We start from the raw sequence: 24,732 nt of genomic DNA, 5'->3' as shown, positions 1-24,732 counted from the left end.
GAGTCGCTCAACTCTATCCAGCATTATTCTTCTCTGGGTCAGTCCATACACCTGGCCATCTGCTTGTCTGCACTTTGCTGATTAGGATTCCTTTATTATATCAACATAACTCTTTTTATACATTGATTTGTTTATATAGTTCATCTGTATATTTAGAGCTTATTCCCTTTTCAGTGGGCCATTTTAGACACAGAAAATACAGAAGTTATTTTATGCTTGCTCAGTGTTAGTCTTTTTTCTTTTCTTGTATTGTTTGTAAGTAGAGTTCAGGATCGGTTGCCGAATCTGAATTTGCCATATTCGCGCCATATTGGTACCCTATTTGTACCAAATTTATGTTTCATGATCGGTTCAGAACATATTCATTCATTTCTACTCCCACTGACTCCAATGACGTTCACCTGTGTTCGGCAAATATTGCAAAAACAATATTCGCCGCAGATCGCAATCGGAATCGAATTTTGAAAAATTAGCTCAACTCTATTTGTAAGCATCTCTGCAATTTTAATTGTCTTTATAATTTTTTGTATCAATAAAATTGAGTATTCATGTTACATTTTGCTGTTTGGAGGACCTTTTTTTTCTTCATAGGCTTCTCTGCCATCACGGTCCTTCATGTTACTATTTAGGCTCTTATGTTTTACTGTAGGAAGAGCCATACAGTTAAAATGGAAAATAAAATATGTAAAATGTAATACGGTATATTTAAAGCAAAAATCCAGCGACAACATAACTAAATATTATTTTTTTTCTTTCTAGCACTCAGACAATACAAAAGAAAGTGCTCTTCTATGAAAGTGATGAAATCTTGACAAGACCCGGCAGTCTGTTACCACACCTACTTTCAAGCAAAGTTGGCAAGAAAAAAAAAGTTTCAAGTGAGCAAACCAGTTGGGATTTACCAAGTCAGAAAAGCAGCAATGATTCCTGCCGCCCCACCTCGCCTTCTCTGATTTATATTACATCCAGCAGAGAACAAAGCCATCAGTGTCACCTCCTAGTTCACCTGGCGGATGTGCTTCCAGCTGAGGGCAGGGGAAAAAAGACAAGAGAATGACACAAGGTAGGTCACATAGAGCACGTAAAGGTCTTTATGATGAGGAATATAGTAGGAATTGAAATGACGCATGAATGAAGTGGAAAGTCACTTAGAAACACTATAAGATTGGTGGAGCATCACCTGTACCTGTAATTTACCAAGGTAAGGTCAAGTGAGTATTGTCTATGAAGGTTTACATTAATCCACCAATAATCAGTGCAGAATTGAGTTACCAGTTACAGTGTGACCCAGGTGCCTAAAGGGCTTAAACTTTCTCCTTGTGGAGCGCGCCAAGTTTCTGTAGGGAGACATACAGGCTATGCAATGCACTGTCAGTTTCCAGTGTTACACTGATGAGGGGCAAACACCCCGAAACACCTGTCTGCAACTGGACTATTTTGCTTGGCTTCTTATCAAAAGTTATTTTGCAAGGCCCTTAAAAGGGTCGATATTGAATTTTAGGATTGCTACGCTCAATAGGTGGCACTAGAGTTCCTGTCCTCTTCCTTTCGGAAGAGATTACTTGCAAACTGCCACAACAAACACCCCAGTGCTATAAATGGCCCATTGTTTGAAATTTTGTAATGCGATAAGAAGCTTCAGGTGATTGCTGTGCATTCATACATAGAAAGTGCCATGTTTTGGTCTCTTTGTCATATTTTGGACACTTGGTTTTATTTTACTGATAAGCTTAAGCAGGGGCCAGACTTTTGCCACACGGCAGCTTTAAATTTCATATGTATCCCAAGTCACTGTTCTCCCATATCTTACAGATTCAGATTTTTAGCACAAACAGTCATGTAAAAATGTCATGAAAAAATAGACTTATAATTGAGTTTATTCCTAAATTGGGATTGACATTTACTGTACAGAGCTAGATGGGGTGCCCTGTCCATGGGGTGAGGTGAGATTCATGCTACCTAAGCAGGCACAGGTTTGGTAAATATGGGTATCAAACTGGCTCCGCTGTGCAATTATTGTGACAATAGTTTAATTTCCCAGAGCGGCTTTTAGTAGAAAAATGATATATCTACTAATAAATATAATGTAACTAATAAGGAGAGGATGCTCTCGGCTTTGAAAATTTACAAAGAAGAACCACAAAACTGATAAGAGGATTAAAAGAATTACAATTATTTAGTCTTGCAAGAGACGTCTAATGATTAACTTGTTCAAGGGCCGAAATGGCTTACACAAATAGTACGGTCAAAAGCTGTTGCATGAAAAATCCCCTCAAAAGACAACAGGGCATTCTCTCCGTCTGGAGAAAAAGTTCCATTTCCAGAAGAGACAAGTCCTCTTTAACATGAGATTGTAAGCTTGCGGGCAGGGACCTCACTCCTAATGTCATTGTTTGAATTGTCTTAACTTGTGTTGAATTTATTGTCTGTACATGTCCCCGCTTAATTGTAAAGTGCTGCGGAAATATGTTGGGCTATATAAATAAAAATTATTATTATTATTATTATGACAACTATCAATCTGTGGCATAGTCTACATTAATTGGTCACAGCAGGAACCATTGATGGTTTCTAAAAAGACCTATATGCTTTTTTAGAAGCAAACAACCTAAATACCTAAGTAATTGAATACAGTTCTTGTTCTGAATGTTGTTCCAGTCTATCAACTTGTGGGATCCTGAAGGAAAAATCTACTTTTAGGACAGATTGGTTGATACATTACAAATATACTTATACCCCATTCCCTTTATCGTCTCCCATCCATCAGTTGAACTTGATGGACATTTTAAGAATTTTCTAATAACAATAATAATAATAATCTTTATATAGCACTAGCATATTCCGCAGCGCTTTACAGTTTGCACATATTATCATCACTGTCCCCGATGGGGCTCACAATCTAGATTCCCTATGAGTATGTCTTTGGAATGTGGGAGGAAACCGGAGTACCTGGAGGAAACCCACGCAAACTCCTTGCAGATGCTGTCCTTGGTGGGATGCGAACCCAGGACTCCAGTGCTGCAAGGCTATCCACTGAGCCACCGTGCTGTGCTAATGTTAGGAACTACAATTTAATTAAACACTGCCAAAGCTCAAAAAAGAAAAAATAAACGAGTATGGCATTGTTACTGGAGGACAGCAGATGTTTTTCTAGTCAAATATAAGATCTTAAAAGTTTTTTTTCTGGCCAACAAGATGGATAAAGCAGAAAAGCATATGCATATTTGAGACGAGCAGCTCAATTCACGTTGTCCTTGTCCGGTGGCCGGTCCTGTCTTCTGTGCCAGCCTGTCCTCACTTCAGTGCGATGATATTATGACATCATGTCAGATCTAGTGAGTAGGCCTCACATTACGGAGTCTAGTAAGTTCTGACTTACTAGGCTGCCGAATCAGGACAGTCTGACTTGAATATCTTATCTATTATATTTAGTAATCTTTGCATACTAATTTATAGTATGAGAAGCTCCAGAGGGCCCTTTAAATGGACAACCAATTGATACGTAGTGGGGTGCAAGTGCAGTAGTTAGTATAAAGAAAACCTCTATGCTTAGCATAGAAATATCTACTAGAACTTAATGCGTAATTAATGTTTGGAATTATGCATAGATTTTATGTCTCCCTTCTCGCAGACAGGAGACGATGATGATCTGTTTCGGTGATGATCTCATCCAGCAATTATTTCTGAACTTTAGAAATGGTTTCACTGTATACACTACAGTGTCGCAATACATCAACCTCGGTAAACAGAATATCTGTGCTCTTTGAAAGAACATCGGTCACCATTCATATTTTTTAATATAACAAGTGTTAAGCATTGGGATGCTCCCGCTGCACAGGATGGATCACAGGCCTTATCTGCCTCTGCGGTCCCACATTCAGGTCCGGCTGCTGGGATTATTGCTTAGCACAGACATCAGTCCCAGCATCTTGCACTGCTTTGTAGTGTCCATGTGGATACTGCTGGCTCTCCAGCTAAGTCTATGGTAAGCAGTAGTATACAGAGGCAGCCCTACCCTCTTGAGCCTAAGTCCAGAGATCACCTTACTGAGCATGTCCATGATGTGGCGCCTTCTCATTGGTGCTCGGGCTCTGACTGCTCTGGTGATGTGGCAGCTCCAGATTGACCCACGGGCGATGCCCCATCCGTCGGGGAGTGTTTGAGGTGAAGCCTAGTGCATAAAAGGCTTCCAGCGCTGCATGCGGGCATGCTAGCATCATTTCTGTTTTGGTGTGTGTGTGTGGATACTCTACCGCTCTGTCTGTAGGCTTTTGTGTGGTTAGCACTGGTCAGCTTCAGATAGGTAGTGTAGATTTTGCCTTTCCGCTTGACTTAGCACCTGTCTTGGCCACGTGTGCGGTTAGCATGGGTCAGTTGCAGGGCAAGTTCAACCCACACGCTTATTCCCTGTGGGTTTAACAGGGTATTATACACTTCTTATTTTTATTTATTATTATTATACTTATTATTTTTTAGTGCCGCTCGGTGGTTAGCTGAGTTTGGTACTCTTCTTCCCGTTCACTCTGTGTGGTTTTAATGCAGCATGTTCGCTAGTTTTTTATCCGCCATTGTTCACACTAGCAGCAGGTTAACATCTCTGCACAGTGGACCTTGGGTTGTGATTGCACTTTATAATTTATTTTAATTTAGTGCAATCCGCCAACCCTAACAACATGTGCACCTCATGAAGCTGTGTGGGGACCATTGTAATCTGAAGAAGAAATAATATAGCTCCCTACATCACTTAAGGGACAAGACCTTGGGTCTCAAACATGCGGCCCATGTGCTGCATATGGCCCCTGAGGCTGCTGCATAACACCCGCAGGCACCATAGACAACCTTAATGATCATAGCCCGGTCCACTCACGGCAGCACTTTATTTCAGGTGAATGTGCATCCTTGGATGAAGACTAGGATGGGCACATTACAACAAGATGGGAACATTGCTACAAGATGGTAACCAAGATGGGCATTACTACAAGAAGGAAATCAGGATGGGGCATTACTTCAAGATGAGATTCAGGATGGGAGACATTAATATAGAATTACGACCAGGATGAGGACATTACTCCAAGATGAGAACCAGGATGGGGTATTACTACAAATTGGGAACATTAGTACAATATGGGGACATGGATGGGGAGATTACTACAAGAACGGGACCAGGATGGGGCATTACTACACATTGGGGACATTTCTACAATATACAGTATGGACCTGAATTAGGAATTACTACAGGTTTTATTTATTTATTAATTTTACTCTCTTATATAGTGCCATTCATGCCACAGAGTTTTACTGACATTGTCGGCAGTGTCCCCATTGGGGCTCACAATCTAATTTCTCTATTAGAATGTCTTTGGCGGATAGAGACATTACTACAATATGGGGACCTGAAGGAGGACATTAGTACAAGAAGGGGACCAGGATGGGGTATTACTACAAGATGGGGACCAGGATGGGTTGTTACTACAAAATAGGGACAAGGATGGGGCATATTACCACAAGATGGGGACCAGGATGGGGCACATTACTTCAAGATTACTATATGGTCCTAATTATAAGACAATATTACTGCATGTGGCCAATTGGGGGAAACAAAATTATAAAACTATTAAAAAAAAAAATTCAAAATAAAGCATGAAAAAATATTTTGCCACTAAAAAGTGTTGTTTTATATAAAATAATAATAATAATCTCTTTATTCATATAGCGCCAACATATTCTGCAGCGCTTTACAGTCTCGCCTACATTGTCATTACTGTCCCCGACGGGGCTCACAATCTAAATTCCCTATCAGTATGTCTTTAGAGTGTGGGAGAAAACCGGAGAACATGTAGGAAACCCACATAACTCGGGGAAAACATACAAACTCCCAGTGCTAACCACTGAGCTTCCGTGCTTCTCATAAAAGCCCATAGAAGCTAAAGTAAACTTAAACATTGCAGGTTTATTATCACTACATCCATAACGGCCAAGCTATAAAAGTGTACAATAACCGATATGATGAATGCAATATAAATAAATCAAATAAACATTGCAAAAATATTCAATACATGATCAAATGGTGTAAAGAAAAAAAAATGGAATCACTAAAAATGTCCCTTTGTCCTGCAAAAAATGTGACCCCCCAAATTCACTTTTTTCTATGTGCAGCCCATATACTCAGCCGACTTTGAGACCCCTGGACTACACTAATGACTCTTTCCATAGCTGCTCATGTGTCTTATAACTGGCATTTTATTGTGATCTAACCAACTGTGGGAAATCATAGCAGCCGTTCCCCCAAACACATTTTTATATGTTGTTTACCTTTGGACGCACACATTTTAATTAATTTGAAGCATCCTACTCCAGTGCGGTCTTCATCAGGACTGGAACGCAAAACACTAGATGAATCAAGCCTTAATTTATAGAAAAAGTAATCACTGCATTACCAAGTTGCATTGCTACTGACTAACTAGACATTTTATAGTCCATGTTGACATAACAATCATCTAACAACCTTGTCGACAAACACAATCCAACAAGTTTAGAAGAGATCCCATAACATGTTGTGAAGGTGAGGTTCTCATGCATGAGATTACTGTAAAGTACTTGATGTAAATAATACACCTCATCATCAGAACAAGCTCTATATGGATGATGAACGAGCAAGTAATGATGGATGATCTGAGCTCTGAATTGTCGTGAATGCAGAACTGGGCAGTAAGTAGAAATCAATACAAATAAATAATACATGGCATGTATGCGCTGGCACCATCCATTCATTGCCAAACCTATCCTGAGTACAACAGTTCAAAAACTCTTGGATGTATAGTGGAATATGCGCCACCACCAGGGTTGCAAAATGTCCAGAAATTCAAAAACAGTCTGTAAAAATAGGGTACTTTTTTAAAGTGTCCATGATTTTTTGGAAGCTGAAAAAACTTATAAAAATTATTTTGGACTATATTTATCATAATTTTACAGTTAAGACTGAATACAACTAATGTCTACACATCAGAATTATGAGCTGAAGACTTATCGCTTATAATCATACTGATTTATTATGGTTTTACAATGTATCTGTAAAAATATTGTCTGTCTGTGATATTTTTGATAAGCTGTCAAGTTGACAACCCTGGCCACCACCTCTACACTCACCAGTGTTCAGGCGGAAGCCCGAGTGGAGGATTGGGGGATGCCCGTTCTGGAGATAGAAAGGGGCCCCACCTCTGGGACCCACATCTATCAGAAGTTTATGGAATATCCCTTACATTATTTTTTTTTAAACAAAGACTTTATCTTGGTTGGACTTGAATGTATCAGACATTTATGGCATACTCTGAGGATGTATCACAAAAGCCTCTTGAGCCAAACCTTTAAAGTTAAGTGCCATGCAATTTTTTGAGCTTCCACACAAATGAATATAGAAAGATAGGCCCCTTTCTCAAAATACACATTGGGACATTATGGGGCTTACATATATCACACATTTGTGGCATATTCTGTAAATATGTCATAAAAATTCCAGATGAGAATAACGTGGGTAACGTATAAATGACATGAATAGTATGCAATAACATACTGTGTAAAGTGGATTTAGAAGTATCATGAATAATAATGTTCTTTTAGATAGATATACTTTGGCCTGGTAAATGTTAATGTCTATACGAGCTAAATTTCATAAGTCCCATAGAATGGATGAGCCTCCTGTAAAAATTTCCACCCATATACAGTAACTGCTCATGAATACAGGACAGTCATAGACTGAACATGTTCTAAGTGCAGCAATTACTTTATAATTATATGTATTGTATAAAAGTTTACAAGCAGCTGGGATTTCTTGTGGCCTCAGTTCAGAAATGTTTAATAAATTAATCTATTGTTTTGCGCCATGTAATTAGCAATATTTCAACTTTTCATCATGTTTTGTAACTGTGTAAAGAATTTTTGCTATTTCATAGCCTGTAGTCTCCTTGTAATAATTTCTATTCCATCTATAAGGGAAAGTTATTATGAGGGGTCTTTTAAAGTCATTTTTCCTTGCAGCTAGGTTGCCGTTATTTATGCTACATTTATCAAAGTATTGCATGATGTTTGACAAATTTTGTACATGTTAAGGTATTACACATCTGTCAAGAAATGGTTCTCCATTGCTTACACCCCACCCCTCTTCCTCCTCCTTACCGAAAGATGATGCTTTTTTTTAAATAAAAATTGCAAATTATAAATCTGACTAATAAACCTAATCCTATTCTGTATATGCACAGATTATATACACACGTGGTCAAAATTGTTGGTACCCCTCTATACTGTCCTCATACACATTAGCAGGGTGTGCAATGAGACATGTAGCTAAACCCCCTGTCTTCTTTAGGAAAAGAGGCTGTAAAATTGTAACCTTCTTTTATTGATTGCAGATGTGACAGGAAAGGGTGAAACTTTAGGATGCAATAACAGGAGCATTTCAGAATATATAACTGAACAGAGCATAACATACAGATAGTCTGCAATACACAGTAACATGAGGTAATACATAGGTACCATGAGGTAATACATAGGTACCATGAGGTAATGCATAGGTTCCATGAGGTAATACATAGGTACCATGAGGTAATACATAGGTAACATGAGGTAATACATAGGTACCATGAGGTAATACATAGGTAACATGAGGTGATACATAGGCTCCATGAGGTAATACATAGGCACCATGAGGTAATACATAGGTAACATGAGGTAATACATAGGTACCATGAGGTAATACATAGCTGATGATTACCTATCTAATACAACAAACGTTATAAGCACAGGATTATAACACCTAGATAGTGCTTACCAACTATGCTTAGAGCAGACTGTTTAAGAAGCATGAAGAACACGAATGGTGTAGTTTCTCCTAAGACACATGGAGGAATAATGGCTGATGTTCCCCTCACAGTGTCATAAACAAGACTATGATGTAACAGGAACAATCCCACAATACATTGCAAATTAAACTAGGATCTATGCATTAAACGGCCAGCAGGTGGTGATGTTACCTTACAGTATGAAATATATGAAGGATTAATACACACAAAATACAATGTCTGAAATAATCGAAGACATAAAAAATGACTAGACCTTCTAGACAGCAATTATATGGCTGGACAGAACACTCCCCGCTTGACGTCAGCCGACGTCACTATTGTATTTATTGGACGGGAACAGCAGAATGAGTTCCCCTACTGGCCTAAGGAACAATTTGGTCTCGCCTTGTTTTCCTATTTTTACTTCCACCTTACGTACAATTCCATCCTTACTTGGGATTGTCTGGGTAATGAGACCTAATGGCCATTCATTTCTCCGAGACTGACAGTCTTTCATTAGTACTATATCGCCAGGCTGGAGGTTAGGCTTGCTTGTTTACCACTTTCTCCTCTGTTGCAGAGTAGGTAGGTACTGTTTTTTCCACTTGTCCCAAGAGGCATTGGAGAGACTCTGTACTTGTCTCCATCGACTCCTGTAACGGTCTTTAACATTAAATTTTCCAGGTGGAGAGCAATTAGGGTCGGTCTTCTGCGTAAGCAGCAGGGCTGGGGTGAGAACAGTTGGGTCATCAGGATCACTGGAAATTGGAGTCAGCGGTCTGGCGTTTATGATGGCTGACACTTCGGCCATTAAAGCAGTCAAGCTTTCGTGTGTCAGTCCTGCAGATCCTTCCTGTAAGAAGATTGAATCGAGGATTCTCCTTGCGACACCTATCATTCTCTCCCATACACCTCCCATATGTGAAGAATGTGGTGGGTTAAAAGTCCAAGTACACCCATGTATACTTAGGTATTTTTCTACGTCCTTCATATCAAGTTGGAAGAGAGTTGCAGTTCTCTTGCTACTCTGAGTTTCCTCAGAACACTATCTTTTGGTATTGGTCTTTGATTGGTTACACAGTCGATTTCTTTGGCGTAGTTTTCCAGTTGTACAGCTCGGATAATTATATTCTTCGACTGCTCTAGCTGTAGAGCTGTGTGGACATGTTTACCATGGTGCCAGTGGTCCTCAAAGTCTTGAAGTGTAGGTGCTAACTCTGCATGACCATTCTTACATATCTTCTCCATGAAGGTTAAGAAATGGTCTTTCATCTTTGGTCTACTACAGAAGCTGTGCATGAGTGAGACAAAGTGTTTGTAAACTTGTTCTCTGTTGTTAGGCAAGCGTTGTCTTTGAGCTTGAAGGGTAGAGATGCAATCCAGCTCTTCGTTTTGTCCTGCACCATTCCTTGCTCTATCATCTCTAGGAACAGTCTATCTTCAAATGACATTGCTGTACTATTTTCTTCTTTGGTCTTGCGGAAGACCGTACACCCAAGGTGTTCTTGGTCGCAATTCTGAGTGCAATCATCATTGGCACGACTCGCTAAGATACTTGGTGCTGAAGTGCTGTGTAGCAGCTCCTTTATGAAGTAGTGATTTTCACATTGTTGAAGGAGAGAGAGATCAAGCGTACTGGTAAGCATGTTGTTAACCAAAGTCAGTTTGTGTGCTTCTCCTAAACAGTTCTCTCCTACAATGACCCTCCCAAGGTCTAGTCTCTGGGCATATGGAGCGTTGTGAGAGCCATTGATATGCTGTCTAACCTTGTGGACTCGTAGAATATCTCTCCGAAGGAGCAAGACTATTTGAGCCTCTGGGTCAAAGTTAGGAATCAAGCGATCTATTCGCTTCAGATGAGGATGATACGATGCCACTTCAGGCGTAGGTATCTCTGACCTGTTGTCAGGAATCTGGTTACATTCCAATATGGTTGGTAAGGGCAGACGCATTTGGCCATCTATAGACTCGACTACGTAGCTGTCTCTTCTATACCGGCACAAGTTTTCAAAGAGTAGGGGGCACTGGGTCCTCTGATGTTAAAGCTATCAAAGATGGCAGACTTGGCTAATGACCTGTTACTCTGATCATCTAAAATCGCGTATACTTTGATGGCTTTGTCCTTTTTGTCTGCTGGGTAGACTCTCACTAGGGAAATTTTAGAGCAGTACTTGCCTTCTATGAGATTTCCACAAACTTCTGTACACTTAGAAGTAACGGCTCGAGTGTCAGTATTTGAGTCATTCTGCTCCCCACTATTCTCTTGGGGCAAAGCATCCGATGGTGGTCCAGGGTGTAGAACTGAGTTATGTTCGGTGCTGTCACATTCGGTACACCTTGCACTAACCTCACAGTCCCTGGCGAAGTGGGATGTTGAAGAGCAGCATTTGTAGCAGATGCGGTTCTCCTTAAGGAAGGCCTTCCTTTCTTCCAATGACTTTTCTCTGAAAGCTCTGCACTTAAGTAAGAAATGTGGCTTCTTGTGTAAGGGACACTGCCTGCTTGGGTCCTTTGATTTGTCTTCTCCTTGACCGGAGCTGAACTCTTTGCGAACTGAACCTGTGGAAGAAATGTTAGCTTTGTGGACCTCTACAGTTGTTCTACGAGGTTTACTAACAGAGTTATTGGCACATGACAGCATGAAATCAAAGCTAGGATCATTTCTAATTTTTGCTTGTTCTGAGACAAAATCTACAAACACATTGAATGGAAGAAATGGTACATTGTAAGTCTGTCTATACCTAGAACCATATGTAACCCATTTGTCTTGCAGGTTATATGGGAGTTTTTGAACTATGGGGTTCACACCTCTAGCAGTGTCGAGATATGTCAACCCCACAAGATCTCCTTCTGCATTTGCTACAAACAACTCCATTAACAAGTCAGTTAATTCTCTGAGCTTTGAATAATCCTTGTTCGCTATTCTAGGAAAGTCCTCTATTCTTTTAAACAAGGCACTTTCTATAACCTCTACTGAGCAATAGCATCAAGTCTATTCCAAATTCTTTTGAGGCCGACATCTGGATAATTTAGATTAATGTCTCTGATTCTCTTTGCGTGTTCGGCAGACTCACTTCCTAGCCATTTTACCAAGAAATCCACTTCTTCACTACATGATAGACCTATGTCTCTTATGGTATTTTTGAAGGAGGCTAGCCAAGCCCTGTAGTTTTCAGCGTGATCGCTGAACTTTACAAGTCTCTTAGTGACCAACTCACGTCGAGCAAGGAACTTGGCAAAGTCCATCGTGGCTTGATTCGCACTGATGCCAGCTGATGGAGAGTTGTCAGAGTACATGTGTGCTGTGCGATCATACCTGTTAGATGTCTCTGGTTTGGTCCAACTGCTGTAGTACCTTTCTGAAGCGAAGGGATTCTCTTTAAGCCGGGACAGATTCCGGATCTTCTGTTCTGGAGAAAGATTATTGTAGTCAATATCATCCCAATGTGTATTTCTTTGCTTTTGGTAGGGAGACTGATAGTTGGCTTTCTGGGGGTCCGAATTATCTGGTTGGCTTGGCTTGTTGACAAAATGCTCTGTCTTCGCCTGTGGGTCTGGATCGTCATTTGATTTGGAATGCTGATGGAGGTACTCTGCAGTACGCTGCAATGGATCATGAGTAACTTGTTGTAGGCCTAGCACACTGCTGTGTCTGCTGTGTTCGTCGTCAGAATATACGGCAGCTTCTAAGGCTTCTGCTTCTGCTATGGCAGCTGCTGTTTCTTTTTCAATAGCAAGTTTCTGTAATGTTGCTTCAAGGCGTGCTTTCTCTTTATCCAGGCATGCTTGTTGGCGTGCTTTCTCTGCATCTAGGCATGCTTGTTGCAGTTTCAATTCTATCTCTTGCTCAGCAAAGGTGCTTCTTGCTTTTGCCGCTTCAGCTTTTGCATTGGCAATAGCGGCGGCATTGCTGACGGATCATGTCTTGGATGAACCAACTCGTGATCTCGTCTTGAAAGAAGCTGCTCATCCTTGAGACATGATTCAACAGTTAAGCGACCTCTGTGATATCCCTTTGTCGGCTCTGCGTGGATAATGGCGGGCTCCGTATGGTCCGATTATTCGGTCCGACCATTAGGAGGTTGCTGCAATATCCCTCGTTTAATGACAAAAAAACCCACAATGATCACAGAAATAACTTGAATCTGACAAAAGTAATAATAAAAAATCTATGAAACTAAACAAATGAAAGTCAGACATTGCTGAAGGTTGCCTTTTCCAGATGGCATGTTTCAGCTCTTTCCAAAGATGCTCAATAGGATTTAGGTCAGGGCTCATAGAAGACCATTTCAGAATAGTGCAATGTTTCCCTCTTAGCCATTCTTTGGTGTTTTTAGCTGTGTGTTTTACATCATTATACTGTTGCAAGACCCATGACCTGCGACTGAGACCAAGCTTTCTGACACTGGGCTGCACACTTCTCTCTAAAATCCCTTGATAGTCTTGAGATTTCATTGTACCCTGCAGAGATTCTAGACACCCTGTGCCAGATGCAGCAAAGCAGAACATAACAGCGCCTCCTCCATGCTTCACAGTAGGGACAGTGTTCTTTTCATAATATGCTTCATTTTTCCATTTGTGAACACAGAGCTGATATGCCGTGCCAAAAAGTTCCATTTTTGTCTCCTCTGTCCATAGGACATTCTCCCAGAAGTTTTGTGGCTTGTCAACATGTAGCTTGGCAAATTCCAGTCTGGTTTTTTATGATTTTTTTTTCCAACAACGATATTCTCCTTGGTTGTCTCCCATGAAGTCCACTTTGGCTCATACAACGATGGATGGTGCGATCTGACACTGATGTTTCTTGAGCTTGAAGTTCACCTTTAATCTATTTAGAAGTTTTCCTGGGCTCTTTGGTTACCATTCGTATTATCCGTCTCTTTGATTTGTCATCAATTTTCCTCCTGCGGCCACGTCCAGGGAGCTTGGCTACAGTTCCACAGATCTTAAATTTCTGAAAAATATGTGCAGCTGTATTCACAGGAACATCAAGCTTCTTGGAGATGGTCTTATAAGTTTTAACTTTAACATGTGTGTCTATAATTTTCTTTCTAATCTCCCGAGACAACTCTTTCCTTTGCTTTGTCTAGTCCATGTTGAGTGTGATACACACTGTCACCAAACAGCACAGTGAGTATCTGTAGCCCTATATACAGGCCCACTCACTGATTCCAAGATTGTTGATTTTGTCACATTATTTTCAGGGGTATCATTATTTCTGTCCAGGCCTATTTCATGAGTTTTATTTTTTTTTTAAATTCTGTGGAAGCATGGTTGAAAAGCAATGTCTGACTTTCATTTTGTTCATTTTCATAGATTTTTTATTTATTATTACTTTTGTCAGATTCAAGTTATTTCTGACCATTGTGGGTTTTTCTGTCATTAAACGAGGGGTACCAACAATTTTGACTACATGTGTAAATATTAGTGATGGGCGAGCACTAAAATGCTTGGGTGCTCGTTGCGAGCAAATTGGAATACTCGGGTACTCGGACAGAACGAGCCCAATGTAAGTCTATGGGAGGCCCGAGCATTTTTACCGCGATCCCCCCCGGGGGTCCTTTTAAGGTCTAAAAGCATCTGAAAATGATGGAAACACTGCTCAAATGACACGGGGACATCATAGGGATCGCCCCTGGAAGCATTCCTGACTCCTAGTTCACAGCTTTAAACAATGTTGTCAGAGTTTCATGCTATTTTTACCGGTGCACCAAAAAACATACCAAAACGAAACCAAAATGGATTTTGCTGGGAAATATGTTAAGGTACATCCTTTCCAGTTTAATGACTTGTATATAAGGTAAATTAATTAACCCCAGACCAAAATGTTCCTCCACCACTTGGGCTATGTTCAGAAGCAGCATTTTTGAAGCGTTTTTCAACTTTAACATTGATTTCAACCAATACAAATGCATTCACTGGGAAATGTCATTGTAACATTTAACAACCTTAGCTGGTGTGTGACACATAAGCAGACACTTCTTGTTTCATTTATGAAGGAGGGACTCAAAGTCACAGAGCCTATTTTTACCAGGGCATCAGGTGGCATTAATCTTCTTAAAGGGCCATTATTAAACAGTGGGTCTCCTAAACTGTTATTGCCTATGCAGTAAGTGGATGGGCTGCCAAGAATTACGACGCACCCCAATACCCCTTTGACGAGATGTCCAGGAGGGCTTCCATGAAAAAATGTTGCATTGAATGCAAGGCCTGCCCTGCTAAGAAGTCATATGCACCCCCAATAACTCCAATCCCCCCTTGGAAGAAACATGGAGGAGGGCCTCTTAACAAAAAATGTCCCATTAAAAGGGTCACCTAGACTTGGAAGGCCCATACAGTAAGTGTGTTGGCTGTCAAACATTTTCCCCTGTGGGGTACACCTCAACCTTTTTCAGAACAAGTATTTTACACACAGCATAACCACCCACCCTTGTTAATAATTCGACACTGGCTGTAGCTGCACGGAACAAGTGAACCTTTTTGTATTTTGGTGATGGGCATCTTAATACCCTTGCCAAAACATTGAGTGGCTGGAGCATGACTGAATACGTTCACCCTGGTGTTCAAGTAGTGGTGGATGGTGAGGATGAGGAGAAGGAGGAGGAGGACACCAAATTGCCAAAATCAGGAAGCGTATACCCATGTTTGGTTGTGAAGAGGTGCATGGGAATACACCTCCCAAAAAAAACACTACATTGGAGTTTATGCTTCGCTGTCATCATTTGGTGGTGTCACAAGGTCAGGCCCAATCCATCCCTTCATTTTTATAAGAGTCAGTCTGTCTGCATTTTCTGTAGAAAGGTGAATGCGCTTTTCTGTGATAATGCCATCAGCAGCACTAAAAACCCGCTCGGACAAAACGCTAGTGGCAGGGTAGGCCAGGACCTCCAAGGCGTGGAGAGCCAGCTCATGCCACCTGTCCAGCTTGGATACCCAATAATTAAAAGGCACAGAGGAATCACAGAGGACGTTGGTACGGTCAGCAAGATACTCCCTCAGCATCTTAGAAAACATTGCATTCCTTGTGAGATTACCCCGTGCCTCAGTGCATGGGTGATGGGAGGGTCTTAGAAAACTGTCCCAGAACTTTGCCAGTGTTCCCCTGCCTCTGCTGGAGTGGACTTGTGTCTGTCTTGCCTATCCTGCTTGGTTGGCCAACGAACTGTTATCTCTGCCGGCAGCGTTTTAAGATGGGAATTTTTTTTAATAACTCTGCAACAATGGCCCTATGATACTGCACCATTTTGGTACACCTGTCTGCCTCTGGAACAAGAGATTGAAAATTATCCTTGTAGCGTGGGTCTAAAAGTGTATTCTCTGTCCTCAGGCCATCCAAGCTGAACAGACGGTATGACAGTTGTGGCTGTAGTTCCGTCTATAGCGCATAAAAGTAGCTCCTGTTCTTCCATCTCCTCTTCCTCATTGTCAACCAATCCATGTTGGGATGACATGAGGCTGGACTGTGAGTAATTATCCTATATGGTTCCTTGATCCATGTCCTCATGCTCCGCCTGCAATGCCTCCTCTTTGTGAGCAGAGAGCTTTTCAGAATGCAGATGAGCGGGATGGTGACGCTAATTATGGCGTCATCGCTGCTCACCATCTTGGTGGACTCCTCCAAATTTTGGAGGATGCTACATATGTCTGACATCCATGTCCACTCCTGAGGTCTTATGTGTGGAGTCAAACCTGAAAAACGAATGCCTTGTTGATGCTGGTACAACAACTGCCCACTTCTGCTCACAAATCCTTTCTAACATATGCAGTGTAGAGTTTCAATGTGTGGGGACATCACAAACCAGTCGGTGAGCCGGAATCTGCAATCACTGCTGAAGTGCGGCAAGGGCGGCTGAACCTGACTTTCTAAAATGTGTACACAGGTGGCGTACTTTAACCAGCAGATCCGGCAGCTCCGAATAGCTTTTTAGAAAAAGTTGAACAAAAGAGGATCAGCATATGGGCCAGTCATGGCACGTGTTTCAGTTTGCCTCGCCTCAAAGCCGCCACCAGGCTCCTGCCATTGTCACACACAGCCATGCCTGGCTGGAGATTCAGCGGTGTCAACCACACATCTGCCTGCTCTTTCAGAGCTGTCAACAACTCTTCAGCATTGTGCGGTTTGTCACCTAAGCAAATTAGCTTCAGCACAGCCTGTTGCTGCTTTGCTTTGGCAATGCTGCAGTGCTTCCAGCTTGTGACTGATGTGCTCATTTTGGACATGGAGGCTGAAGAGGAGGAGGAGGTGCAGGAGCTGTACACAGTGGGGGCAACCCTGATTGAGGTAGGGCCCGCAATCCTTGGCGTTAGGAGGACATGTTCCATCCCAAGGTCTGACTGGGTCCCGGCTTCTACTATGTTAACCCAGTGTTCCATCAGCGAGATGTACCATCCCTTTCCACAAGCACTTGTCCACGTGTCCGTGGTTAGGTGTACTTTCCCAGTAACTGTATTGTTGAGGGCACGGGTAATGTTGTGGGACACGTGCTTGTGTAATGCCTGGACAGCACAGTGGGAGAAATAGTGGTGGCTGGGGACCGAGAACCTTGGGACGGCCACCGCCATCAGGTTGCGGAAAGCTTCCGTCTCCACGAGCCTAAAAGGCAACATTTTGATCGCAAGCAGATGAGAAATATGGGAATTGAGTACTGTGGCCTGTGGGGCGTTGGCTGCGTATTTAAGCTTACTTTCCAATGACTGGTATGGACAACTGAAGGCTTTGCTGGGACAAGGACGTGAAAGTGCTTGATGATGGTGCTATTTGACTGTGGGCAATGGCAAGTGCAGGGCAGGAGGCATCTTCGCATGCACCGTGGACAGGGGATTGGCTTGCACGCACAACACTGGAAGAAGCTGTGGTGTCACCCGCAGACACTGTTCCTGCAGCATGGGGTTGGGCCCACAAAGTCAGGTGCTTTGCTGCCATGTGACTAATCATGCTAGTGGTGGTAAGGCTGGTAGTTTTGCTACCCCTGCTGATGCTGGCATGACAGGTGTGGCAAATGGCCTGTTTGTGGTTATCAGCAGAGTCTTTAAAAAATAACCAGACGTGGGAAGGCCTAACAGTTGGACTGGCAACTTCCGTCAGGTTGGTGTTACGGGAAACGGTTGCACGCCTTCTGTCTGCAGCCACCACACTGCTTCTTCCTACCTGAAGTAGTGCAATGCCTTACCTCCCCCTGTGTGCTGCTGTCCTCGCTCTGCATGTCCTCCTGCCAGGTTGGGTCTGTTACCACATCATCCACCACCTCATCTTTCACTTCCTCACCCTAGTCCTCTTCCTGACTTTCCAGCAATTGTGTCTCATCATTGTCCACCTCTTGTGACCGTGGCTGCTCAAAGATTTGTGCATTGCTACATGGAATATCATCTTGCCCCACTTCAAGTGGACCGGGCGAGAGGCACGAATCTTCAAAATGAAAACTGAACAGCTCTTCGAAGTGTCCGAGTGTGGGATCAGTTGTCTCAGGGCACTCAGCATGGTTGGGAGGGATGAGTATCAGGGTAAGGAATATGCGGTCCAGATTTACGGCTACTGTGACTTGACCGTGTTGAAGACAGGGTGCTGGTGGTGGTGGACAAGTAACTGGAAGTATTATCCGCTATCCAACCAACAACCTTTTCACACTGCTCGGGCTTCAATAGTAATGTCTTGCTGCGGTCCCCTAGGACTTCGGCCACTAAGGTCCAAAGCGAAGATGTGGGTGTTTTTGGTGGGCCATTTTCAGCTTGCCCATGGCCTCGGCCTGCACCATCACCATCACGTCCACTTCCCTGTCCCCTGCCACATTCCTTGCCCATTGTAAATGGTCTAGAATATTATACACGTTCACTACAAAAGGGAGGCAACTTGTATGTGATACCTGTGCTTGAAAACCACACTTCTACCTATCTGGACTTTAGGTAAAAATGTGTTTTGCCTTATCAGATTTAATCAGTACATTAACAGACTGCAAAAAAATACAATGTGTAGGCCTAAACTGGCCAAACTTTGAGCACGCAGAGATATCAGCCTGCATGGCTATACCACTACGACAAATGTGTGGCCTGTTTTTTATTTTTTGGCTAACTAGTGCTGTATATAAGTACTGTGACACCCAGGACAAAAAAAGGAAAACATGCCTAAACTAGCCAAACTTTGAGCACACACAGATATCAGCTGGCACGGAGATACCACTACGACAAATGTGTGGCCTGTATTTTTTTAATTTTTGGCTAAATAGTGCTGTATATAAGTACAGTGCCAGACAGCAAAAAAAATTGAATTTAGGGCTAAAAACACCAAAATGTTTAGCAGACAGATGGATGAGGCATGTCACAGATATACTACACTGTAAAATATATGGCCTGAATGTATTTTTTGGGGGGATCAGCAAAATAGTGTCAAGAAATTGTTTAAGACACTCAAAAAAAATCTATTTAACCATACCACATAAAAATTAAATATTTCTCTGCGCATTCAAAAGGGATGTTTGGGACCCCTTTAAAATTGCTGGATTTTCATACTGTGCTAGGAAAAGGATCTGGCTGTATTGTGCACTGTCAAAAAGCAAATGGAGGGGAAAAAAAAGGGCACTGGATTGCTTTGCAATAAAAAAAGCTTTATTAATAATAATAATATAATAATAAATTTTAATTTTATAGCGCCGACATATTCCACAGCACTTTGCATTTCAGAGGGGATTTGTACAGACAATAGACATTACAGCATAACAATAATCACATACAGTAGATTATAACAAATACCAAGAGGAAAGAGGGCCCTGCTCGCAAGCTTACAGTCTATGAGGAAAGAGGTAGACACGAAAGGTGGGTGGTAACAGTTGCCCTGATTGTATGGACCAGCCATAATGTTAAGTGTGTAACAGTGCAGACAGAGAGGGCTAATGGATGCATAAAGCATGTGGGAACATGATGCGGGAAATCTGGTTATGGTAAAACTTTTGGCTGTGCCACACAGGGATAGATTAGGTTAATGTGTTGAGGCGATAGGCCAGTCTGAATAAATGCGTTTTCAGGGCACGCTTAAAATTTTTGGGATTGGGGACTAATCGTATTGACCTGGGAAGTACATTCCAAAGAATTGGCGAGGCACGTGTAAAGTCTTGGAGACGGGAGTGGGAGGTTCTGACTATTGAGGATGCTAACCTCAGGTCATCAGCAGAACGGAGGGCGCGGGTAGGGTGGTATACTGAAACAAGGGAGGAGATGTAGGGTGGTGCTGAGCCATGGAGGGCTTTGTGGGTGAGGGTAATAAGTTTATACTGAATTCTGGAGTGGATGGGTAGCCAGTGTAATGCAGTGTAATATTAGCCCTGGCCAAAAAAATGTCAAAGCCAATTACACCTGGGGCTAGGTATATACAGCCAATATATCCTACAGGTAGTAGCAGCAGCACCAGAACACAGGAAGGAAATGGACCCTCTTGATGTATGCTATGATATGTATATACACACATACAGTGCCTGCAGGCCTTGCACTGATGTGTATAGAGTGACGTACACTACCCTGCCTACCTAACACTGGAACCTATATACTCCAGAATTAGTCCTGTTGGACTGTTGGTTTAGCTGGATTTGAGTAGTTTACGATAGTAGACCCCACACTGACTAATAAATCCCCAATTCTGACCCTATCTCGGCAGTAGAGCTCCCTACACTATCTAAATCTGGAGCTGAGTGCGCTCAGCAGGGCAGCGTCCGGTCTCTTATACCCCTGATGATGTTGTGCGGCCAGCCAATCACTGCACGACCACAACAAAGATGGCTGCGGCGTTTAATTGCCTGGCAGACAATCCCTGCATCGTGATTGGGTCTGTAAAGTCCGTCAAAAAACCTGGGTGGAGACCCGAGTTCCCGCCGAGTAATCCCGGAAATGCTCGGTGCTCACCTAGTATACCTTATACCATGATACTTGGGTGAGTAACGAGTAGTGGCGAGCACGTTCACTCATCACTAGTAAATATACCAAGTTGAATATGAAACGAACTCTCAAAGGCCTAAAGTTAAAGATGACACATTTACATTGCATTTTAGGCAAAAAAATATATATATACAGTATATTGTAATGTTCCACCATGTGAGTGGATGTGGTTTACTCACGTTGCTGGTCTTCGAGGTAAAACACTGGCACACTCAAGGTTAAAATGAGTCCATTCGGTTTATTTGCTCCGTAAACCTCACAGCAACAAAACACAGTTTCCAGCCTTCACAGCAGTCAAAAGCAACATAAACAGTCCTTAGCTGGGCTTTGTTCCCTCAGTCCCTGTGCACACACAGGCCAGGGCAATGTCCAGCCCGGAGGCTCTGACTTGAGCCATACACACAGGAGGGCTTCTCCTTCCTAAGAACACAGACTACTCTGTAGTGTCCCACCTCGACACATGGAAGTCTGTCCACACTCTGACAGACTCCCTCACACTTACTGCCCATGTGCTAAACACAGCTTCCATTATGTGGGTTGTAACCACACCCACAGGTGAGGTATGGATTACATGGGCATTACTTCACGGCAGGTCCTGAAACTCCTGCAGGTCCTGAAGGAAAACAGAGGTACAGTCAACACTTTCACCCAGAGGTGAGGCAATATGGGTAGCCAGACCCTCTCATCTCTGATAGCTACCCACAACCCAGGCCCAGTGCACTAAATGACATCTTTAGTGCTCATGTACACTAGAGACAAAGTACTCCAAAATACTCCAGGTTGCATCGCAGGGAGCATCCATGCCTGTGACCTATGCCTCCCATTAACTACGCGACCACCAGTCACACCAATATATATATATATATATGTATATATATATATATATGAACAACGACAAAGCAAAGTCCAGCAATAACGTGAGCAATCCAGGATGCTGTTAAAAAAATTTTTCTTTTTATTCATAAATCCATTAAAATGCAATGGTCCAAGCAGTTCAAAACAGCAATAACGCAGGAAAGTCGTGCAGATAGGACTACACGTTTCAGCGTAGTCCTATCTGCATGACTTTCCTGCGTTATTGCTGTTTTGAACTGCTTGGACCATTGCATTTTAATGGATTTATGAATAAAAAGAAAAAAAATTTTAACAGCATCCCGGATTGCTCACGTTATTGCTGGACTTTGCTTTGTCGTTGTTCACATTTGTATGGATGGACTCCTACATCCAGATCCGGGCACAACGGAGTTAACCAGGTCAGCTGAGGTTCCAGGTGGTTCACAGGAGTGAGCTGGTCTACATTGTTGGATATATAGATATATATATATATATATATATATATATATATATATATATATATTACTGCTCAAAAAAAATAAAGGGAAAACATCCTAGTACATTGTGTTCGTTAAGTGTTCCCTTTATTTTTTTGAGCAGAATATATTACCGTATATACTCGAGTATAAGTCGATCCGAGTATAAGTCGACCCCCCTAATTTTGCCACAAAAAACTGGGAGAACTTATTGACTCGAGTATAAGTCTAGGGTGGGAAATGCTCCATAGATTATTCCCCCATATGGTGTCCTCAGAAGAAACTCCATAGATTATTCCGCCATATGCTGCTCCCATAAGAAGCTCCATAGATTGTTCCCTCATATGCTGCCCCCACAAGAAGCTCCAGATTATTCCCCCATATGCTGCCCCCACAAGAAGCTCCAGATTATTCCCCCATATGCTGCCCCCATAAGAAGCTCCATATTGTTCCCTCATATGCTGCCCCCACAAGAAGCTCCATATTGTTCCCCCATATGCTGCCCCCATAAGAAGCTCAGATTATTCCCCCATGTGCTGCCCCCATAAGAAGCTCCTTAGATTATTCCCCCATGTGCTGCCGCTGCTGCTGCTGCATGTAAAAATAAAAAAAATGACATACTCACCTCTCCGTCGCTGGGTGTCAGATACTCACGTGTCCTGCGTCCATGGCTGCTCACCGCTATCTGCACGTCATCAGTCAGTGACGTTCAGACTGCAGGGGGCGCGGCGCGCACTAACCACGTCACCGCGCCCTCTGCTGTCTGAAGTCACTGACCGATGACAGACAGCAGCAAGCAGCCATGGACGCAGGACAGGTGAGTATCGCTATACTTACCCGTCCTGACGCTGTCGCTTGAGCCCCCAGCTTCTCCTTGCTCTCTCTTCCTGCCTTCAGCGGTCACGTGGTGCCGCTCATTAAAACTCATCAATATGCGCATATTGATGAGTTTTAATGAGCGGCACCACGTGACCGCTGAAGGCAGGAAGAGAGAGCACGGGGAGAAGCTGGGGGCTCAAGCGACAGCGTCAGGACGGGTAAGTATGACCTGACACATCCGCCCCCTCCGACCCCTTTGTATATGACTCGAATATAAGTCAAGAGGGGGACTTTCAGCCCAATTTTTTGGGCTGAAAATCTCGACTTATATTCGAGTATATACGGTATATAAAAAAACAACAAAACTTGAAATACCACCCTAAACATTGACACCATACCAGTAAATACAATTATATCTGGCCAGATAATTTGAAAGAAGCTTCATCACTCCACAAAATGCTATCTAAAATTACTGGATTTTCTTCAATTTCGTTAAGCATAATCTCACTACATTGCAGCTGCCTGTCTGGATCATCTTCCAATAAACCATGAATTAGACGTGGACGATAAGCTTTCCACCCAATAGATTTCAGGATTCGCATGATGGAAGCTCGTGAAATTCCCAATTCTAAAGAGACTCTTCTGGTGGACTTTTTTGGACTCTGAACAAATATTTCAGCAACAAGTTGTTTATTATTTTCTGTACAGGCTGTTTTGGGTCGACCAGTTTTTGGAGCATTAAGGATTGAGTCAGTGGCATCGAATTTGTCACGAATGCGGTAAATGGTTTTTCTCTTTGGGGCTTGAGTACTAAATTTTTCAACCCAATTTGCTCTAACTGTTTCAGCATTTTGAGATTTCAAATAATCTTTTAAAATCCATTTTCTTTGATCTGTATTTAAATTATTTGCCATTATAGGTTATCTGAATTATCTGAAAAGAAAACAGATTTGGGGGTGATTTAGCTGTAAAAACTGGATCTGTGAAACTGACTCAGTTGCCCTTAGCAACCAATCAGATTCCATCTTTCATTTTCCAAAGAGTCTGTGAAGAATGAAAAGTGGAATCTGATTGGTTGACAAGGGCAACTGAGTCAGTTTCACTTTACACCATGTTTGACAAATCTCCCCTTCATAACCCTATTAAACATACTGTCCACCTACTTCTGGACCACCCTGTATATATATATATATATATATATATATATATTTCATCTTTTACATTTTAAAAAATACTAAAAGCAAAATGGGCTGATGGAAAAGTTTGGGCACCCTTGGAAGATTGTGTGCTCAGTTAACTTTGACCAAGGTTTCAGACCTTAATTAGCCTGTAGGGTTATGGCTTGATCACTATCGTCCTTAGGAAAGGCCAGGTGATGCTTGGCACTCTGGAAATGAAAATGGTGGAGGTTCACAAAGCAGGAGAAGGCTATAAGAAAATAACAAAGCATTTCCAAGTTGCCCTTTCCTCAGTTCAAAATATATTTTAAAAAATGGCAGTTAACAGAAACAGTGGAAGTCAATATAAGGTCTGGAAGGCCAAGCAAAATTTCAGTGAGCAACATTCGTATGATTGCTAGAGAGGCAAATCAGAACCACGACTTGACTGCAAAAACCTTCAGAGAGATTTAACAGACTCTGGAGCTATAGTACACTGTTCTACATTTCAGAGACACCTGCACAAATATGGCCTTCATGAGTCATGAGTAGTGATGAGCGAGTATACTTGTTGCTCAGGTTTTCCCGATCATGCTCGGGTGTCCTCTGAGTATTTTGACGTGTTGGGAGATTTAGTTTGTGTCAACGCAGCTGCATGATTTAGAACTGCTGGACAGCCTGAATACATGTGAG

The 24,732-nt window shown here is 42.3% G+C and overlaps 1 protein-coding gene across 1 annotated transcript in view; it reads left to right on the top strand.

The window, feature by feature from the left end:
• The first annotated feature begins 885 nt into the window (after window positions 1-885).
• The window catches only part of LOC141059033 (protein-glutamine gamma-glutamyltransferase 5-like), a 67,296-nt gene continuing 43,449 nt past the window's right edge, over window positions 886-24,732 (top strand). The window contains exon 1 of the mRNA XM_073555242.1: window positions 886-1,063. Within this exon, the coding sequence (XP_073411343.1) occupies window positions 1,054-1,063 (10 nt within the window). The 5' untranslated portion in view covers window positions 886-1,053. The remainder of the gene's footprint in view (window positions 1,064-24,732) is intronic.

This window comes from Dendrobates tinctorius, unplaced genomic scaffold (genome assembly GCF_039654945.1).
Source record: "Dendrobates tinctorius isolate UK_male_01 unplaced genomic scaffold, ASM3965494v1 ptg000223l, whole genome shotgun sequence".
In the NCBI taxonomy this organism is placed as follows: Eukaryota; Metazoa; Chordata; class Amphibia; order Anura; family Dendrobatidae; genus Dendrobates; species Dendrobates tinctorius.
This window is presented reverse-complemented; position numbering and strand designations above follow the sequence as displayed.